Source organism: Centropristis striata, chromosome 14 (assembly GCF_030273125.1).
Source record: "Centropristis striata isolate RG_2023a ecotype Rhode Island chromosome 14, C.striata_1.0, whole genome shotgun sequence".
NCBI lineage: Eukaryota > Metazoa > Chordata > Actinopteri > Perciformes > Serranidae > Centropristis > Centropristis striata.
In genome coordinates this window covers 18,775,834-18,796,878 of record NC_081530.1, presented here as the reverse complement: position 1 = coordinate 18,796,878, position 21,045 = coordinate 18,775,834, and the positions used below count along the sequence as shown (strand labels likewise).

The 21,045-nt window shown below is 38.0% G+C and overlaps 1 protein-coding gene across 2 annotated transcripts; it reads left to right on the top strand.

Moving 5' to 3' along the window:
* Positions 1-603: 603 nt before the first annotated feature.
* Positions 604-21,011, top strand: eya3 (EYA transcriptional coactivator and phosphatase 3). 2 transcript variants are annotated; one of them, XM_059349522.1, is made up of 19 exons: positions 604-938; positions 6,926-7,030; positions 8,461-8,510; positions 8,983-9,077; positions 9,151-9,219; positions 9,336-9,390; positions 10,616-10,725; positions 10,987-11,124; positions 11,308-11,393; positions 11,793-11,970; positions 12,165-12,334; positions 12,594-12,677; positions 12,771-12,860; positions 13,338-13,396; positions 13,560-13,720; positions 14,453-14,567; positions 14,769-14,890; positions 15,008-15,108; positions 15,918-21,011. In XM_059349522.1, exons 2-19 carry the CDS (start codon positions 6,974-6,976, stop codon positions 15,996-15,998), a joined length of 1,821 nt encoding a protein of 606 aa, XP_059205505.1. In that variant the 5' UTR covers positions 604-938; positions 6,926-6,973; the 3' UTR covers positions 15,999-21,011. The 2 variants fall into 2 exon arrangements, with proteins under 2 accessions (XP_059205505.1, XP_059205506.1); XM_059349523.1 differs by lacking the exon at positions 10,987-11,124.
* Positions 21,012-21,045: the final 34 nt, after the last annotated feature.

Genomic DNA, 21,045 nt, shown 5'->3' with positions numbered 1-21,045 from the left:
TCTTTACTCATGTACTCATTTTTTGAATGGATCCTCAAGGACTCTAGTCTAGTGGCCGCCATGTTCTTGTATGTTTGCTTGTTTTATATTTTTCTTGTGAACTATGTGTCAATTTTGTAAAACAAAACTCAATAAATATTTTGTTGAAAAAAAAAGAAAATAAGCCCATTAGTATATTTGGAATATTCTGCATAACGAGTACTTTTACTTTTGATATTTTAAGTACATTTTGATGCTGATACTTTTGTACTTTTACTGAAGTAAGTTTTTAAATGCAGGACTTTAGTGGAGTAATTTCACAGTGAGGTATTAGTATTTTTAGTTAAGAAAAGAACCTGAACACTTAGTACAGTACTTGAGTAAGTGTAAGGCTACTTAGTTAGTTTATTCAACCACTGGAGCCCAGCTAATCTAAAATTACTCTAACTAAGGTTGATGTGATATTGTTCTTGGCAGTGATTATTCCCATGCTGACACTGTTGCAAACAGACAAGAGGCCATCACAAATAGTTGAAATGACAATAAAGGTTTTGACCAGCAGGAGGGTTTGTGAGCATATATAAAGCCTCGAGAAATTAAACTTTTTTTGAACCAATTGGATGAAAAGCTTCAAGGCTTCATGGGGCTTCATCTGGACATCACTAATAAGAAGCAACACACCCTGACAACATTTAACAAGAGGGTGCATCTGTTCAAATACCAAATGTTTGCAGCCTTGTCTCTCACCTGTGTTGACGCACCGCCACACCTGTCGTCCCCCGCCGCGCCACACACAGGACTGCTCCAGTGGATCAACACTCTGCACATGCGCAGTAAGAGCCCCGGCCGCAACGAAAACTTCCTGCAAAATAGTGCTCCCTAACAACAGACAAAGCTTGACACTGTGGATTAGGTTGAAGACGCTTAAATAAAAGCGTTTCTCACTCCCTCCTTCAATGGTAAGACTGGGGTTGATTATTTTTGGTGTGGCGGGGCTGTTTGTGTCGCGATCAGCTCGGCAGCGGGAGTTAGATCACACGATGCCATTTCAGTGCCCACTCCAACGGCTGCGGATCCCGACTAATTTCTGGAGCGAAAAACTTTCATGCCCGGGCCAAACTAAGTAACTCATAACCAGCGTAGTTAGTTAACCACTGCTGATCCCAGGCAAATTAGCTAGTGTGTATGTGAAATCGAGACCGGATGACATAGTTTGTTTACTAGGGTTGATGATAAAGTGCGTAAATTTAGCCACTCTTGTGTGCTAATGTTGGGAGGCTAACGTTACCGTTGGAAAGCTTGCACGGTGGCGTCTAAATGCTGGGCCGCTACACGTAAATTACTGCATGTTTTTATAGTTGCTCATAGGATCAGTGTTTGATGCCTATTTCTAACTTCATATATTGCCAGTGCATATTATAAGCAAACATTTCTGTGTTTGCGTTAAAGCAACGAGCTACTGTGTTCCAGGAATTAGTCTGATGTCAGGCTTCACCTTCACAGCAAACACTGTCCCCGGTTGCAAAAATTTTCATCCACAAGAATAGAATAGAATTATGAAATCATACCCCAAATTATTGTCTTCATGAATGAATTAAAGTTGTACATAAAATCTCTAAAAATTCTAACAATAACAAAGGCACAAAAAAATATATATCTTGAAAAATTTTCCCACTGAAATGAACAGTTAAAACTAATTCGAATCCCCCTGATTGAAAACAACATTTAGACTAATTTATATATATATTTTTTTGTATTTATTTTCATTTTAATTCAACTGCTCTGAATTTACAATATTGATGTTAATATCATACGTTTTTACTGTTGATTGATGTTCACCTAGCATTCTTTCTACACTTATTCAAGCTATGCGCTGTGAAAAACGTGCCAGAAATGTTTATTTTTGTAATTTTCAATAAAGCATTGAAAAAGGGGGAAAAAAACTGTTCCCGGTTGGGTCCTTACTGGATCCAGCTAACGCAGCGGTTTTAGGTTAACATTTGCAGATTACTTTGATTTATACTTTACCTTTAGTTGATGCTGAGTTGTGCCTGGATTTCTGCCAAACGGTGTTGTTTTTGCAGTGTACTGCACAAACAATCCTGGATGCATTGGTGTAGGATCAAACAGAGGTGCATTTGTAATCTGCAAACAATGAGAAATCATTTTAATTTTACTAGAAAGTTATTGGAACCAAACTCAGATGCCTCATTTTAGTTTATTTTTTAGAACTGACATACACAAATCACAATGAAAACTTTCTAGTAGTGCTAGAAAAGACCAAATATGGAAAATTCTGGAAACACTAACCACTGTTTTATGTATTAATGGGGGAAATTAGTTCTAGAGCTGCAACAATTAGTGAAATACTTACCAATTATTTTGATAATCCATTAATTATTGAAGTCATTTTCCTGCTAAAATGGAATAAAATGCTTTTTTCATTCTCTCAAATATGGAGATTTCCGGCTTTTCTCTGTTTTTATCATATTAAACTAAATATCCTTTGGCTTCAGACAAAACAACACATTTAATGAAGTCATTTTTCTATCTGCGGATCAATCAGTAAGGAAAATAATTTAGAGTTGCAGCCTTACTCGAGACATCAAAAGTAGTTGTTGGCACAGAGTTATAGAAAGTATTCGTCTGCATCAGAGGTGTATTTGTAATCTGCAAACAACAAGACATTATTTTAATCTGGGAAAAAAGGGACTGGGACCTAATTTACCACACATGTTTTAGGTTTATATTTAACTAAATGAAAATCTCTTAACTGATTGTAAGTATTTCAGGTCAGCTTTAAATGCTACAATGTAAGATTTCTTTGCAGGCAAGGGACAAATTCAACACTTGAAGTGAAGAGTAAAGTTAAGACAGTATTCACTGTGGTTGGAATCATTCTCAGTTATTATTTATCATTCATTTCTTATAAGGAAAAACTCAAACATCTGTCTCAGATTATTCTCCATTTATCTTTTATAATATGTAGTAAATTACTTTTTTTCCCCCAGAAAACCATTTAAGAAATGATTGGGACATTTATTTCAAGACCAGCACTACTAGAATTAAACATAAAGCTGTTTAAGAGTTATTTCCATTTAATATGTTGAAAGAAACAAACTTCCACCAGCTGTAAAAGACGGAGGGTTTTCAGATTGAAGAGCAGCAATACTGGAGACAGTGTTGGCACTGTTACTCCATAGACGGAAATCTATCTCCTTATTATCCTGATTCGTGCATGGAAAGAGACAAGGAGAACAAGGAGCTGGTAGAAACGTGACAGCGTGGAGAAAGTACACACAAAATGAGGTTAGATCTTATCCCCTCGGAGCATCTACTGATACGGCAGCTTGTACTTGAACAGTTAAAGCTTCAGGAGAAGGTGTTGTCATTGATTGGAGGTATGGTCACATGTAAACTGGCACGCTTCCTTGATCCTACAGTAAACACAAGGCTGCCACCGGCTGCTGATCACCCCTTCGATAGCGGCTGAGGAGCTTGGATTTATACTTTGATTTATACTTTACCTTTAGTTGATGCTGAGTTGTGCCCGGATTTCTGCCAAACGGTGTTAATTTGCAGTGTACTGCACAAACAATCCTGGATGCATTGGTGTATGATCAAACAGAGGTGCACTTGTAACTGCAAACAATGAGAAATAATTTTAAATTTACAAGAAAGTTATTGGAACCAAACTCACAAGTCTCCTTTTAGTTTATTTATAGAAATAAATTACACAAATCACATGAAAACCTTCTGGTGGTGCTAGAAAAGAACAAATAATACTTTAAAGTCTCAGGAATATTTCTGGTAAACACTGTATTTTGTATTTATAGGGAAAACATTTTTCCAGAGGTGCAGAGATTAGTTGACTAATTGTTTAGTCTTTCAACAGAAAAATAAACAAATTGCCAACAATTGTGATAATCCATTTATTGTCGAAGTAATTTTTCCTGCAAAAATGGTAGAAAATTCTGTTTTCATCCTCTCAAATATGGAGATTTCCTGTTTTCTCAGTTTTATATTGTATTAAACTATATATCCTTTGGCTTTAGACAAAACAACACATGTAAAGATGTCACCTTGAACTGGGATGGGCATTTTTCACTATTTTCTGACATTTTATCGACAAAACAGTTAATTGGGAACATTTTAATCTGCAGATCAATCAGTAAGGAAAATAATTTTGAGTTGCAGCCTTACTCCAGACGTCAAACATAGGTGGTGGCACAGACAAACAATGAGACATACTTTTAATCTTACAAGAAAGGGACTGGAATCAAACTAACAAACCATGTTTTAACTAAACTTTAACTAAAGTGAAAACCTCATATAAAGACCATTTGGTAATATCCCATATTTTACAAATTACAAACAAATGTGACTATTTCAGGTCAGCTATAAATGTTAAAATGTAATATTTATTTGCAGGCAAGCGAACAATTTCAACGCTTGAAGAGTAAAATATTTATCGTCATTCAAATCTGAACAATTCTTTTAAGGAAATACCTTCTAACTTAAACAACTGTCTCAGATTATTCTCCATTTGCCTTTTATAATAACTAGTACATATTACTAGAATTAAACATAAAACTGTTAGTTATTTCCATTCAATGTGCTGAACCAAACAAACTTCCACCAGCTGTAAAAGACGGAGGGTTTTCAGATTGAAGGGCAGCAGTACTGGAGACAGTGTTGGCACTGTTACTCCAAAGACGGAAATCCATCTCCTTAAAATCCGTATACGTGCATGGGAAGAGACAAGGAGTTTGTAGAAACGTGACAGCGTGAAGAAAATGCACACAAAATGAGGTTAGATCTTATCCCCTCGGAGCATCTACTGATACAACAGCTTGTATTTGAACAGCTAAAGCTTCAGGAGAAGGTGTTGTCATTGATTGAAGGTATGGTCACATGTAAACTGGCACGCTTCCTTGATCCTACAGTAAACACAAGCACTGCTAGCTCCTGCTGATCACTGCCGCGATACTGGCCGAGAAGGGACAGGGTTTTTCGGATTCTTGAGGGGTTTTAATCCTGCAGGAACCCCCAGATTGTGGATCTGGCGGGTGACACAATTCAAAGTGATGCCTCTCTATTAAAAATCCTGACCAGGAGCCTTATTTATAAAACTCTACATAGAATCTACAGTAAATGTTGCGTTCCCGGTGGCACACCTGGTAGAGTGCGTACCACAGAGGCCCAGTCCTCGTAAGCGGGCGGCCCGGGTTAGAATCCGGCTCAGAGCCCTTTCCCGCATGTCTTCCCCTCTGTCTCCCCCTTTCACCCTCAATATCTCTACTGTCAATAAAGCTACAAAAGGCCCAAAAGTATATTAAAAAAAAGAATCTACAGTAAATATTTGCATACATACAACTAAGGAAATGTACATACACCAAAACGTTTTCTGATTTATAAAACTGTAAAACTCGATCCCACTGTATAAAAATGACCTGTTGAAACATCCAGGAAAATCACAGCCTCATGAAACTTTACAACCACAAACTAGAGAGCATTCAGAGGGATGGGTGGCTTTCTAGGGTTTCTTGCCACCCAATCACCCACCAACAAAAATCTGTTCTTGGTGTGAAATGGCTTTAAATCATAATCCGGACTGCATACAAGAAAAATAAATTGGTTGTGTTCTCAGCTGGTGTGAAATAGTGTTGTGATTCATTTCTCAGTTCAGTTGAGTTCTCAGTCAGTTGTGAGGGAACATGCAGGGACTCAGTGAGTGAGTCAGATCATTTGTTTGCAGGAGGAATGGCACGTGTTACAGACAGAAAACACACAGCCTCGGGACAGGTTGCTGTCATTTAGCTGCAATGATTCAACAACTTTCTAAGTGTAAATGTGTGCAACATAAAAACAAATGGGTGGCTGAGGCTGCCTCTATTCTTTCACTGTGGTCAGTCCTGCTCAAGCTCGTCCTTCTCTATATGTGCTGTAAAAATAGTTTCACTTTGCAAATGGTTTCTTTATACAACTAAATTTACCATTATCATCTCTCTGGTTAGCAAACTAAATTGAACATCCAGCCCTGTTTCAATTAAGTTGGACTGTGTGCAGTTGCAGTCCTGGTTAATAACTGAAAGAAAGCTTCTTTTATGAATGTATTTTTGTGATTTAGTTCAGTGAAAAGAACTGCTCTGTCCATCACTAGTCTGAAAAGAATTTGTCAAATAAGGCCCATTTATTTATTTATTTATGTCTATTTTTATTTCTAGTTTTGCCATTAATGTAGTTTGGTTTAGAATTTTGTGCAGTGTGATAGTAGCGGGAAAATAAATAAATCAGGAAAAAATGTCTACTTGTGCACATGAGATGTTTTGGGGTCATTGCAGCTGAGAAAGTATTGATTATCTGATTATTTTTTACTTTTGGCATCTTGTTGCTAATTGCAGTTATGCAGGCCGCAGTTGAAATATCTAAAATGTACGTTTGTGGGTGAAATTATCTATACATTATGAAGTGGCCTTATTTCCTGCAAATGTAATAGTTTTTTGAGTTCACCTACATAAGCTGACATAATGCCAGTTAGATAAATGCTCCAGCGTTGGAGGGGAAAGGCCAGTTTAGCGAGCAGCAGTGGAGAAAATGAGGTTAGATCTTATCCCCCCGCAGCATCTATTGATACGACAGCTTGTACCTGAGCAGCTAAAGCTTCTGGAGAATATGTTTTCATTGAATGGAGGTAAGGTCACATGTAAAGTGGCACGCTTTCTTAATCCCACAGTAAAGACAAGCGTGATGGGGATATTGGGCAACGTCCGTGCAGGAGATTAGACCAGGGTGCCCCACATCCCCACGCTGCCACCTCCCTGCTGATCACCCCCGCGATAGTGCATCGCTGAGCATTTATCGGACGAAGGGGAGGGGAGAGTCACGTACGAGAGTACTACATAAGGCATAACCCCCATTTGTTCTGTGTGTTTTTTTGCTCCAGGGTCGGGACGAGCTTTCCAGGTGCAGAGAGTAGGCTGTGCGTGCAGACATGTCCGGGCGCTCTGCTGCAGAGATGGTCGACTCGCAAGAGCTGCCTGAGCTGCCGGTGAGTCTGCACACCATGACGCCGACACTGAGCGGGGTGGGGAGGATGGAGGCATAAATAACTGCATTTACTAACTGGTTTTAAGATGAAAACCGTTTATAACGTTCAGGGAAAATACTTTTTTTTACATTTTAGGTTAATTAAAAACTTTTATTGTTCAATCCAGGCAAGTGTTTGATCAATAATAATGATGCTTCTTAGATTTTAGATTCAGGTTGTTGCTGCAGGTTTGAATTGTAGTAAATTGTAGGATTTTTAAAGAAAACATGAGCATATTTGACCATTTGAGGACACTGTACTGCTTCAATAAGTTGCTGACTAATTACTAATTTATTGATAAAAAGTTAATCAGCGAGAAATTTGATAGAACAAGTGTGAATATCAAATAGTTGCAACTTCCTGCTTCTAAAAATGTGAGAATCTCTCTATTGCACAACTGTATTTTTTTGACTATTTGTCAGCTAAAATCGGCACTTTTCAGACTATCTTATTAGTTCTCGTAATTTGTGAAAGGTATTTGTCACATTTCATACACTTATCAAGTTGTAAGTAAACCATATATTATAGATTAATTAAACTTCAAATTGGTTTTCATTGTTTACTAGATTACTGTTAGTTGAGCAATAAAGCAGCTGAGGCTGAGAAAATAATTTCACAGTAATTCTGTATCACAGCCGCAGCCGTACATCATTTTATCACAGCATATTATATTGTAGTATTGAGGGACAGTGTGTATCCACAACATTGTTGATGTGCTGATTATGGGTTATTGAGGACACTGGGTTACTGTAGACAAAATACACTATATGTACGTAATACTCCTTGGACTGAAGGACATTTATCATTTATAATATATCAAATATTGAAAAGTAATATTTTAGTGTTTTTTTTGTATTGACTTTCAGTTTTTTTGATAGTGACTTTATTGGCTAAAATACTGACTGGGTTTGTTCAAAGTCTGGTCATTTGGAAAATGCTTAATTTGAACCATTATGTTTTCAAGGTTAGGAATATCCTTGAATTTGAATATACGCCTTAAAATGCTTAAATTTTCAACATAATCTGGTGTTTCATCCTGCTCATGTTAACCAAAAGTCTTTATATTTGAAATGAAACAGTCATGTCATCATATTTGTTTGGTAATAGAAGCAAAGTCAGTATTAACAGCTGATAAAATGAACATTGATTTCTTTAGGCATACACTATTTTGTGAACTTATTATATTTTTGCAATTGCATTTAGGTGCAATTTAGGTGTTATGATTTATGACCGTTATTGATGAGAGTCTGAACGTTTTTGTTTTACTTACCTTTACAGATGCTTGAATTTTATTTGAAACTGTATGAACCCTGTATTGAGAAAAAAAGGAGTAGAGAAAGTAGAATTATAGAGAAAAACATTTAAATAAACTTCTTTTTGTGTGTTTGCAGGCAAAGAAGGCTAAGCTTGAGATAGATGGTGGACTGGAGAAAGAGCTGAGGTTGGTTTTGATCTGGTATTATTTGTTAAATTACTGCCGACTCATTTTGATGGAAAATCACTAAGAACAAATGTTGAACTTTTGAGTTAAGTATTTATCCACTGTGGATTGTTTTTTTTTTGCTCAATATATCTGGAACAATCTCCCAGAAAATTGCTTTTATTTTAAAACAAGATTGAAGACTCACCTGTTTACAGCGGCATTTTATTAAACAATTTTAATACATTTATTTTAATGTTTTTTTAACTATATAACTCTGCACTGTAACTTTTACTCGTATTTCTTAAATTACTCTTATATTTTAGCCGCTCTATTAGCTCTTTCTATTTTTTCTCTTTGATTTATAAGGTGTTGTTTTAATAATCTTTAAATGTCTCCTCTTGTTGTGTTTTTTGCCCCATATTAAATTATTTTTGTTTTACTTGGCAGCAGAAGTCCTTTAATTTAAAATGGTTTCTTTATGCTCTTGCAGTAACTTAGGTGACGATGGGAGTCCAGCTGCTGTGTTGGGTTCATCAGAGCAGGAGAGCTCGTACTCTGCCTTGTCAACGGGCCAGCTTAACCCAGGTAAGTAGAAAATAAATACAACAGAACTGTCAGAGCTGTTCCTGAAACATACTGACAGTTTGTTTGATTGCAGGTGATCAGGAGCAGTCGGCCGCAGACAGAGGAGCAGCACCTGACTCCATAAACTCGTATGCACATTCTGGTAAGAACTGAAACATTGTCTCAGTTTTAAGCTGTGAACATTAAAGGTCTTACTGAAAGAAGAAAGAAGCTGCTCTCGTGTGTCAAACTGAAGCGGTGTTGTCTTTTTTTAAACAGCCACAGATTCAACAGCAACGTCTGAATACACCCAACAAGTTTATCAAGGAAGCAAGTGAGTACACTGCATGGAATAAACGCTATTTTGACTCGCAAGTAAAACTTATAATAACTGTCTTTTTAGCAGTTGCACCATGGTAATTTATGTTTTAATATTGCTTTCCTGCTCTACCGTTTGTGCAGTGATTATTGTCTGCGAAGATGTCTGCACCAAAACACTTTCCACTTAAAAATTTGTGTTTGGTGTTAAAGGGACACTTTAACGTAAATTCAAAAATATATGTTTTTTCTATTACCGATTGTGCTTTTTGCTGAGTGTTGGAGATGTCCGCCTTCCCTTAAATATAATGTTACTAGCTCGTACTTGTGGTGCTCAGATGCCCAATGTTTCTTTCCAGAAATCAAGACTGCTGTGTGACTTATCTCATGCAGGAACTATTTTCTTTCTTTCCAAAGTACACCTGCCAATCCTATAAATGTGTAGAGGGTAGTGTCTAAAGTCATGGAAAAAACTATTAGACCCCACTTATTTTCTTCAATTTCTTGTTCATTTTAATGTCTGGCACAAGTAAAAGTACATTTGTTTGGACAAATATAATGATAACAACAAAATTACCTCATAAGAGTTTAATTAAAGAGCTGATATCTAGCCATTTCCCATGGATTTCTTGTTAATGATTTTGGTTATTATGAGCTATTTTTGTTGTTGCCTTGTTGATTTTTTCCATGACTGTATATACTCACGGATAAGAGGCTTGTGACTGTGTGAGATGTAAACATTGATGGCATCCTACTGCTGTAACGTTAGCTAGTTCAGGTTCGCTTATCATTATCATTATATCATTATATTAATGGTGGCGTGACCTGAGCAGACACAGGCTACCTCCTTGATTTCAGCTGCATTTAAAATACTATTTGGTTATCCAAAACTGTGACGAACAATTTCAATTGTATCCAATAATATACACATTAATCTTTGGACAGTGTTTCAAATTTTAGATTAAAGTGTGCTTAATTGTGACTGTTTTCATACTTTGAGACTCGTCAGCTACTCTAAGTTTAAACCTCTGTCTAAAGGAAACAACATTATTCATTAGGAACATCTTTAGTTCTTCCTTTACCCATGCTATATCCTTCCAGCAAGTATCATTAAAATCAGGCCAGTAGTTTTTCCGCGGACATAAACTGAACTGAAAACATAACCTCCTCTGGTGGAGGTAAACATAGTCTCAATAGTAGATCTCTAGTTTTTTGTCAAATACTGATTGTCTTTCTTTCAGCCCAGCAGTGACGTCGTACACCAGCCAGGTGGCCTTTCCTCCTCTGGCCCAGTCCACTGTGTACTCCGCCTTCCTCCAGTCAGGCCAGACCTACGGCCTCCCGCCCTTTGGTTAGTCACCGCTCCTTCTCTAACAGCTTATTTTAACACTGTCTGCTCACTAAAAACCTTAGCATCACACCTTTTGTTACTTTGCTTCAGAGGCCTTACTGTGCTTTGGCGCTGTGGAATCAATTTGCTTTTGATCTCTGCTTAAACATCCACATCTGGAACTGAAGGACCTGGTTTCTTAACTTTTGCTCCATCTCAGATGATCCACTCCTCTCGCTGCCTCTTTCATTTTCTGCTTCCATTGCTCTCTTTCATCTTCAGGTGCTATGTGGCCAGGCATTAAAACAGAGACAGGGCTGCCTGAGGCACCCTCTGGTGGCCAGCCTGGGTTTCTCAGCTTCAGCACCGCATATACCTCAACCCAGCCAGGCCAGCTGCACTACTCATACCCCAGCCAAGGCAAGCTGCAACCTCACTCTGTCTCACAGATGAAGCCACCACACTCTCTTTAGAAAATAAAGGAGATCTCCAAGTGGCACTGCTCTGTCTTCTTCTCTTGTGGTCAATCAACTCCAATACTATAGAAATACTTTGATTATTATTTTCCCGTGGCACTTTCAGCTTAGCTCTTTCTGTCTCCAGGCTCAAGCTTTACAACATCCAGTGTGTACTCCAGTATCCCTTCGGCTACAGCCGCCACCACAACCGCCACCACAGCAACGCACCAGGTAAGGAGTACATTACTCTTCCACAAAGAAATTAACAACAAAACTCTGAATCTGTGCCTAAAAATTCATGCATTCTCCTGTTGACCAACCGTAAGGGAAGAAAATACTCATGTTGAAAAGCTGCTCACAAAGCTGTTTGGCAAATAATCAGAAAAAAATATGATTTATATAAAATCAAAAGGCGGAAAATGAGCACGGCACTTAATCAGATTGGTAATTTAAAATATGTTTTTATAAGAACCCTATGATTAAAAATATGTCTGTCGGCCGACATAAAAATATAAAGAATTATCTTGAGAATGATCAAAATACCAAAAGACAATTAAAACTTCAGGTTATGATTTTGCTGTAAAACTGCAGTTCTCTTATTGATCACGATCATTTCTTTATTCCCTCCAGGAGTTTAGCAGCTACAACTCTCTGGGACAGAATCAGTTCTCTCAGTACTACGCGCTGCCTCCCAGCTACGTGCCTGCCGGGCTGCCCAGCAGCGAGGACCACGGCGCCGGCGTGGGAGTGGCCGGATATTCGGCTGTGAAGTCGGAGGAGGCTGCCTCAGCTGGACTGCCTCCCAGAGGTAACTACAGTACTTTGATATATATTATTGATATTTAATATGAGAGGTAATTACATTGTGATGGGTGTTAAAAGCACCATGACACTGAGTATTAATATAACATTTTACATTACTTGTTACAACAAAAAAGTAATCTAAAACATATTACTTAGATGTACTTTTCAGGTAATAATTTCAGACTTTCTTGTGTTAAGATGCGTCCCCACCTGAGAATCTTCCGGCAGGTGCAGCCCTTCCCACCAGTGTGTCTCTCTCCACCGGAGCCAGAGATCAGGACGAAGTCGGACGTAGGAACTCTGTTGGCAAAGCCAAAGGGAAGGGCAAGAGGTCTGATAGCTCCCCACCTGCTGACACTGACCTGGAGGTAAACAAGTCAGCAGCAAACTTCACTTTGCACACACAAACAAAACATTAAGTGGTTGTTGGCCTGTCATTAGATTAGACGCATTTCAGAGATTTTAGGACAAAACCAAACTCAACAAATCACAAAACTTCTAAACAAACCACATGAAAAAGGTTAATATGATTTCGTGTTTTTTCTGTCAATTGAAAAACATACAAGAAGTAGATAAAGTGATTTTTAGAATGCAAAGTGTCATATTATTTTTCTCTGCTCTCTTCAGCGTATTTTCCTGTGGGATCTGGATGAGACCATTATTATATTCCACTCACTGCTCACTGGCTCCTACGCACAGAAGTTTGGCAAGGTTTGTTTCTGTAAATAAACGAGTATCTTGAGCCTATAAAATAAAAATGTTATTGTATAAAACATTTTTTGTGGGTCTGTGTTGTTTGTTCAGGACCCAGCGACGGTGCTGAACTTGGGCTTGCAGATGGAGGAGCTGATCTTTGAGCTGGCAGACACTCACCTATTCTTCAATGATCTGGAGGTACAGTGGGAAACTGTTAGACTGCTGCGGCCATGGCAGAAAATTAGATTTTTTTTCTTGCTATTTCCTGCCACTTGAAGCTGCTGGTACCAACCATGATTAATGAGATATGTTCTATTTTTGTGACAACCATAACTAAATTGTAGAATTAATTTCCTGCTCATTATTAAAGACCCTTGTGGAGAAATGAATGCATGGATGTTAATTAGAAAAGGATGGAGACACAATGAACTGTCAAACAGAATCAGTAGATGTACATTAATAGAAACTTATTCACATCCAACACAAACTAACTAAAAGTGCTCCTTTCTGTCAAGTGTGTTTTTCAAACTCACAGCCTTAGTAAAAAACTGTTTTCCCTCTCAAGGCACCTAAACTCACTGTACATTTATATCATATTTGTACAAGTTTGGTTAACAAATGCATGCTTATACAATCTAAAAAATAAAGAACCCTTTCCTTTTTGTTTCCTTTAAGGAATGTGATCAGGTCCATGTTGAGGATGTTGCCTCTGACGACAACGGACAGGACCTGAGGTGTGTTACATGCTGTCCTGTAACTAACATACAATATATAGTACAATAACTACATCATCACACACACATAATGACTTTATCTCACAGTTCAACATCATGACTGGAAGGCTGTTTTTTTTGTCACCTTGTCCAAAAACATCACAAGAGTTTCTCCCTGTTGTAGTAACTACAACTACTTGGCGGACGGCTTTAACGGTTCCGGTGGTGGAGGGGCTTCAGGAACCACCACGGGAGTCCAGGGAGGCGTGGAGTGGATGCGGAAACTGGCCTTTCGCTACCGCCGGCTAAAAGAGATCTACAACAACTACAAAGGGAATGTTGGAGGTGAGTTACCAACAGTAATAAATCTGTCTTGCATAACTGGAGTTTAGAAATGACAGGTGCGCAAGAAAAATGACATGGTGTCAGCAGTCTTCTGTACATCGGCCATTGTTTATAGAGAGAGACACACGTAAGATATAAAGGTAAAGCCTTAGTTTGTAAGTTTTAGTCATTGTTTGTTTAGTTTTTTGTTTATAATTTTTACCCCAAGTGTTTATTTAACTTTATTCCACTGATTTCTTTTAATTATTATTACATTTTATGTTTTTAACTGTTGTAATTTATAGTGTTGCTAAATTTTATATATATTGTTGTCCAATTCTTGTGTTTTTTTCTCTTTATTTTTTTCCACAGTGTTTTTAATTTTGCTCTGTGAACTTTGGGTTGCGTGTTTGTTCAAAAGGTTCTATACAAATAAAGTGGAGATGACTTGTTTCACCCGGGGGCCAAAATAAACAGAGGGCTGTTTCTGTTGAAAACCTGGTTGTGTGTGTGTGTTTGTTTGTGTGTGCTATCTATCTATCTGCTATCTTTTGCCTTTTGAATGGAACAGACCGTAGAAGTCTGTCTTTGGGTTGTATTGACAGCCACAAAACATCCAGCAAAGTGCATCACGTCAGACATTTGGTAAAAGTAAAATGAGGATGATTTACATGTTTTCCCTGATGTGTTGATAGTGTTCTCTACATGCTGCCGTGTTGAGGTCGTAAACTCACTCCATGTTGTCTCTTTCAGGCCTGTTGAGTCCGATGAAGAGGGATCTGCTTCTCCGGCTTCAGTCTGAGATCGAGAACGTTACAGACGCTTGGCTCAGCACGGCGCTCAAGTCTCTGCTGCTCATCCAGTCCAGGTCTGTGCAGAGGGGTTTTTTAAAAATATATTTGTGGCAATTTCCTGCAGAATACTGACTCAGATCTCAGTCTCATTATAATCAGTCAAAAGTTTGCTGCACAGTTATGCTCACAGCTTTCTTGTGACACAAACCTTGAAGGAGATCATTGACTCACTGATGTATATATCTATGTGTTTGTATGTGATCTTCCACCACCAGGGGGAAATGTATGAATGTGTTGGTCACAACCACTCAGCTGGTTCCCGCTCTGGCGAAGGTGCTGCTCTACGGCCTGGGAGACGTCTTCCCCATCGAGAACATCTACAGCGCCACTAAAATAGGTTCGTATACAAATACCAAATACTCATCTATTTCTTCTTTATTGCGAGAGAGGAGGAAACGATGTTAAGACGCCGCTTTGTAATGTGATGTTTCCCCTGTGGTTTCCTGTCGTGCAGGAAAAGAGAGTTGCTTTGAGAGGATTGTCTCTCGCTTCGGTAAGAAAGTGACTTATGTGGTGATCGGTGACGGCCGAGATGAGGAGTTTGCAGCAAAACAGGTACGTTTTTGTGTTTCCTTACCCCTGCCTTTTTTCTGTGTTAGTCTGTCGTAAGTTTACTCAAACAGAGTTGTATTTGGTGTGTCCTGGAGTCACTGCGACTCCAGCTATGTGTGTTTATAAGATGAAGGAGCTTACCAGCCAGGATGTGAGCCTACACTACTCAAAAGTTTCTTAAATCATAAAGCAAACACTAAAACAAGGTGACCCTTTTAGGGAAAAATATGGAAATAGACTGCCTGAAGCTAAATCCTGACCCTGATGACCCAGCATGTCCATACTGCTCTATGCAAGTCCAGTGTGCTGCTGCTTTTTTTTTCTTATGACAGTTATTTTTCTAGGTGTAAGCGAGAAAAGTACAACATAAACATACCAGCAGATTCCACTTTACTTTCACTACAACAGACAACTCAAAAGTTGTAAAAGAAATGAAAAACTAACATTTAAAAAAATGTATTCAATACTGTAAAATGGGCTAAACATACAGGTTAAAGAGGCACTATCATGCTTATTAGATCAAGTTAGGAAGGACAGATTAGGCATGTAATAAACAATCACAGTAAATTTGTCACAAAGATGCCAAAACAGGGAAAGAAACAATTTCATCCAGGCCGACCAGAGAGCAGTTGTTCAGTCCACATCAGAGTTTGATTGTGGCGTTCACACCAACCCAAACAAACCAAAGGGTTCTATTTAACCGCACTAAACAAGGCTGGTGCTGCTCATTTCTTTTACCAACTGTCAGTTTTCAGACAGCTTTTACTGCTACGTGTTCCTGACACACTTTTCCGTTTCTTTGGTGTCTGTAGCACAACATGCCTTTCTGGCGGATCTCAACTCACGGCGACCTCGTGTCCCTGCACCAAGCGCTGGAACTGGACTTCTTGTAAACGAGGCGGCGTTGAATGCCGCACGCTAAAGGGAAAAATGTCGTCCTGGCGGTTTGTGGAGTTACATTGTGTGAGAAAACCCTCCACAAACCCCCGAACAGCACTCGCATATTAGAACATCTGCCCTCACTTGACGACTAAAGACTCACTGTGTGATGTGTGATGGTGACGTACTGAGGCGGACTTTGGGTCGGAGCTGACTGTGAGAAACAGACTGGATGCATCACGCCCAGCACTCCCTCCTCTACGGCAGCTAACTTCACCACGGCTGAAACTGGCACTGATTTGGATGCAGAAGGGAAGACATACTTTTTTTTTTTTCCTCCTCCATGATGTCGTATCAAAACAATCCCTCAAATTTTTTTATTTCTCTTTCTGGATCAGAACAACCAAAGGGCCATTGTTGTTTATTGGCTTTTGTTGTTGTTATCCTAGCTTATTTAGGTTCTGTGTTACTGAAAGAATTATATCAAAGCAAATTTGTTTGAAAAAAAATCTGTTTTTGGTTTGTTTTGCACTCTTACACTTACTGACAGTCATCATAATCCCATTATCTGTCTCCCATTCAACTTTTTATAAAACGAGGAACTAGATGATGTGACAGAAATATAATGTGGTCATGACCTCCTCCTCCTCCTGACCTGACCCGAACCACACCACCAGTCAGCTCTCCTGACCTCTCCACTGTGTTGCAAACACATACGCCTGGTCCTTTTTTTATCATGCAATGTGTGATCTGTGGTCAGTAAGCATGTGCTGAGAATCAAAGGCTCCGGTTAAACTTCTCGGCTTTTCTGTGAGATAGTGAGCAGAGCAGAAAGCACCAATGACTCAGGAGTTTTTGAGTTGTACTAGACTTTGGTGATAGACAAGTATTCCTGCCACATCGTATTAGTAAATGAGTGCACAGATTCTTGAGCAGAACGTTCAAATAAAAAAACAAATGTCCCAAATCTACACCACATACTAATTCTAACACAGTATGCACTACCTACTCATCATCAGAGTACAGCTGCAACTAATGATTAATCGATTAATCTGTTATTTTCTTGATAAATTGATTAGTTGTTTGGGCTATAAGATGTCTGAAAAAATCTATTTCGCTTTCCCAAAGCCAGAGATAACTTCCTCAAATGGCTTTTTTTGTCTGCAACTCAGTGATATTCAGTTTACTGTCAAAGAGGAGAAAAGAAATCAGAAATTATTCATATTTAAAATGCTGGAATCAGAATTTAGATGTTTTTTTCCTTTTTTTTTTTTTTTAAATTACTCAAACTGATTCATCGGTTAAATAGTTGGCAGTCAATATCATAGTTGACAGTTAATTGATTAATCTTTGCAGCTCTACATCAAAGTATGCTGTTTTAGCAATTACAATGCAAAAACATTTTATATACTAAAAAGAAAATGCATTGTATGTGCAAATGTCACTGCAAGTTCAAACAGTTCAAACTTCATTCGCAATGTTGACATTCAGTGTCTTTGTTCATTGCTTTGTAGGAGAGTGTTTATATGTCTGCATACTGTCTGGTTTGAGTGTATTTTTTTTGTCTCTATATTTTTGACACTATATACTAAAAACCTGCTTAGAATTATGTGGTATCAATTTGGGACACGCAGTGCGGATCTCCAAGTTTGCTGCAGGCAGGTTTAAAGGAGCCATGTTTAGAGTTTAGCAGGATGTTTTAATATTTTCTGAAGGCCACTGTAGGTTCTACTACAAGTTGAGGAGTGGGGTGGCTCAGTTGGTTTCAACCTACAAACTCACCGCTAGACATCTCTTAATCCTACACACTGCTTCTTAAAACAAAACAACAACAGAAATCTAGGGGATCAAGATAGTGAATCAAAATACACATTTATTTACATTTACTTTTGCCAATTTTCTGGAAAATTGTGCTCCATTTGGATGAAAACCTGACTACAGACTTCCAGGATGCAGGAGGGAAATTAGATTGGATGGAAGCCTGTTGTGGCAGGAAGCTTCAGACAATTGTCTCTCTCTCTCCTGCGTTTTTTAAGCCAACAGCAGCACTGAGAGCTCTGCTTCACCTGCAGGATGTGAGTCCTTGGTGTGTTACTATTGTGTCAGAGAGAAGGGGGCTTTGACATTTCTGTCCCCAGGGGCCCTTTGTCTCATAATCTGTCCATGCTTTGAGCCTCTGACTCAGCGAATGCAGTGTTTGGAGGATTATAATCACTTAAGGGGTTTAATTTTTAAGTTTCAAGACAGATAGCATCTCATCACAGGAGGAGAGCAGTGTGCATGAAGCAGATGTGCGTGTTAGCCGGTAGAATCATGTTTCATTACTCTTATATGTTGTTCGTACAAAATCAGAATTGCTTTGTTGATGCAACTGGATGTCACAATGGTCTTTTACCAAAAAAAAGGTTGCATTTACTTTTGTTTCCAAAGACATTTACTCAGTTTCTTTTATTTTAAGCTTTCAACATTCTCTGAAGTAGAGCTGATGATGATTATTGTCTTTATTCATTCACCTGCAGATTATGTAGAGCTGCAACGTGAACATCAAATATAAATTTGTCATTTTTCAAGCAAAAAGGCCAATAGTTATGTGGTTCAAGCTTCTGAAATGTGAAGTTTTATTGTTTTATTTGGCTTATATGATGGTAAACTGAATATCATTTGGGTTTTTGAAGATTGATGATGATTTTGGGATCTGGGTTTCCAAACAATTGAGAAAATATTTGTAAGTTGCAGCCCTAATTTCATCCATAAAATGTCCGAAAATTTAATTAATTAGCCCAGGGTGACATATTTACATTTCTAATTACTCCTCAAAGCGAAAGATATTAAATTTACTGTTCGAGAAGAATAAGGAAAATGACAAATATTCACTTCGTAACAAGTGAATTTTTGGTACTTTTGCTTTAAGAAATTTCCCAATCGTCGGAATTAGTTGACAAATAATCATTTACTTGTTTCAGCTCTACTTAAAACTGGGAGATTATTAGTTTTGTCAGACAACTTCAACCAGAGAATTACTTATACAGCCTAGACTTTTTCAACCACATGACAACCCACAACCTCTCGTGTTGGAGTTGGGGGGGGGGACACAAAGATGATGACTGTGCAATACATTTCTACTTTGCTCATTAACTGTATTTCAAGGGATTTTTCATTTTGTTGACGGTGAGAGGAGCGGGAGGGGTCGATGGACTGGTCCGTATGAGATTACGACTGAACAATACTGAGCCTGAAGAAGATTTCGTATGTACACACATGCAGCTTGACCGTTAAGAATGTGTATTTCTGTGTATTTTTGTTTGTCTTGCGTGACTGTGCATATTTATATTGTGCCTTTAACCATCATCTGTATGCATAATCTCAAAGGGAAATATGTAAGATTTTTGTTTGATACATTTATCATTGCATTGTTATATTATCCAAAGTGTTATCTTACTTTTTTTTTAACTCAATACTTTTATTTTTTAAAGTTTTTCTTCTTTTGTTATTAGACTTGTTTGATTTGATTGTCTTGTCTGCACTGTATTTGATAGGCCTCCTTCTAGAAAACTTTATATCCATTTTAGGGAGAAAAAGTTGATGTTCAGTGTTTATAGGAAACAATTTGATTGAAGGGCTTAAAGGGATAGATCAGATTTTTCAAGTGGGGTTATATGAGGTACATATCTATAGTCCCCATTTTGGAGAAGCATGAAGGAGAACTGACATTGAAGATGAGCAATGTACTTCTGATGCAGCAAAACGTATTTTAGCCACAAAAGTCGCATAAGTTTAAATGTATGCTCTACTAAGGTTATTTTCACTTCTTAAATTTACAGTCATACAGCTCTGTTTAAGTTAACTGAAGAGGTTCTATGCTGTCATCAAAGCCACCAGACTCCATTGACAAAAACGGCAATTTTACCAAAGAGATCACAGGAGTTGCAGGTCTGCAGCTGCCTCTGCTAGTTATCAGTTAGTATTGTGACACTTTGTGTGGTGAATTTGAGCTAATATCTATATGTTTAATATCTAACAGCAATGTAAAGTGGAGAAAGTATTCTAAATATAGTGTACACTTAAACTGATGTTGATTTTTAAATCAAAGATAGAGATTTAAATGTTGCTAAAATATGTTTAGCCCCTGTCCACAGCAGTACATTGTTTAGCTTCTGTGTCAGTACTCTGCCTGCTTCTCTCCAGATGGGGCTGCCATCTACTGTAGGTAATACACTGACTATGGGTTAGTACAAGACGACCCCACTTAAAAAACCTACCCCTTTGAGGTGGCTAACAGTTACTTTACTGTAAAATATATCTCAATTTAGAGTGAAGATACATTTGTGTTTTTCATACATTTACATGTGAAAATCTTATTTCAACAATCGGCGTCTGCTTTGTATTAGATTTGAAAAAAAGAGATTGCATTTATTTTGTTGCTGTGAAATGCTTAGCATCGCTTAGAGACAATCACAATCTATAATACATGGTATTTTAATGCAGATCGGGTTACTAAAGTGAAAAGGCATGTTTATTTGTTCAGTGTGAGTTAAAGATAAATAAGCTCATGTTACAGTCCTGACACAATCAAACAAACAGAGGCTGTATGCAATTATTTGCATTTTTTTCTGCTTAGTGAATGTGTTTTCTGTTCATTTTCTTTAGTTTGTCTGCATGTCATGTCTGTTTTGAAGTATACCATGGCTGTTCAATAATGACCACGCAATGTTTAAGGGGCTATATTCTTCTACATGTCCTCTTTTTCTTTCCAATGCCAAATACTGTTATTTTTAAAATGCTGTGTTTATTTTCTTTTTTTTTATGTATTTCATCTCATTTTCAAGGACCTGTGAGGCCACATAGGATCATGTAGAGAGGCTGAATGTGATCCAGTAAACTGGTCACGATCATAATAATCGATGCTAATTTAATTACAATAATCACTATTTTCCCCACAGTAGGTGTTTGGGACTTCGACACAGTCCTGTAAGGTTTTCCTGTGTACCTAAGACACTCAATACAGTGTAAATAAACTTTTAAAAAGTTTCAGACTCAAGTTTCTGTTTATTATGTTAGTGA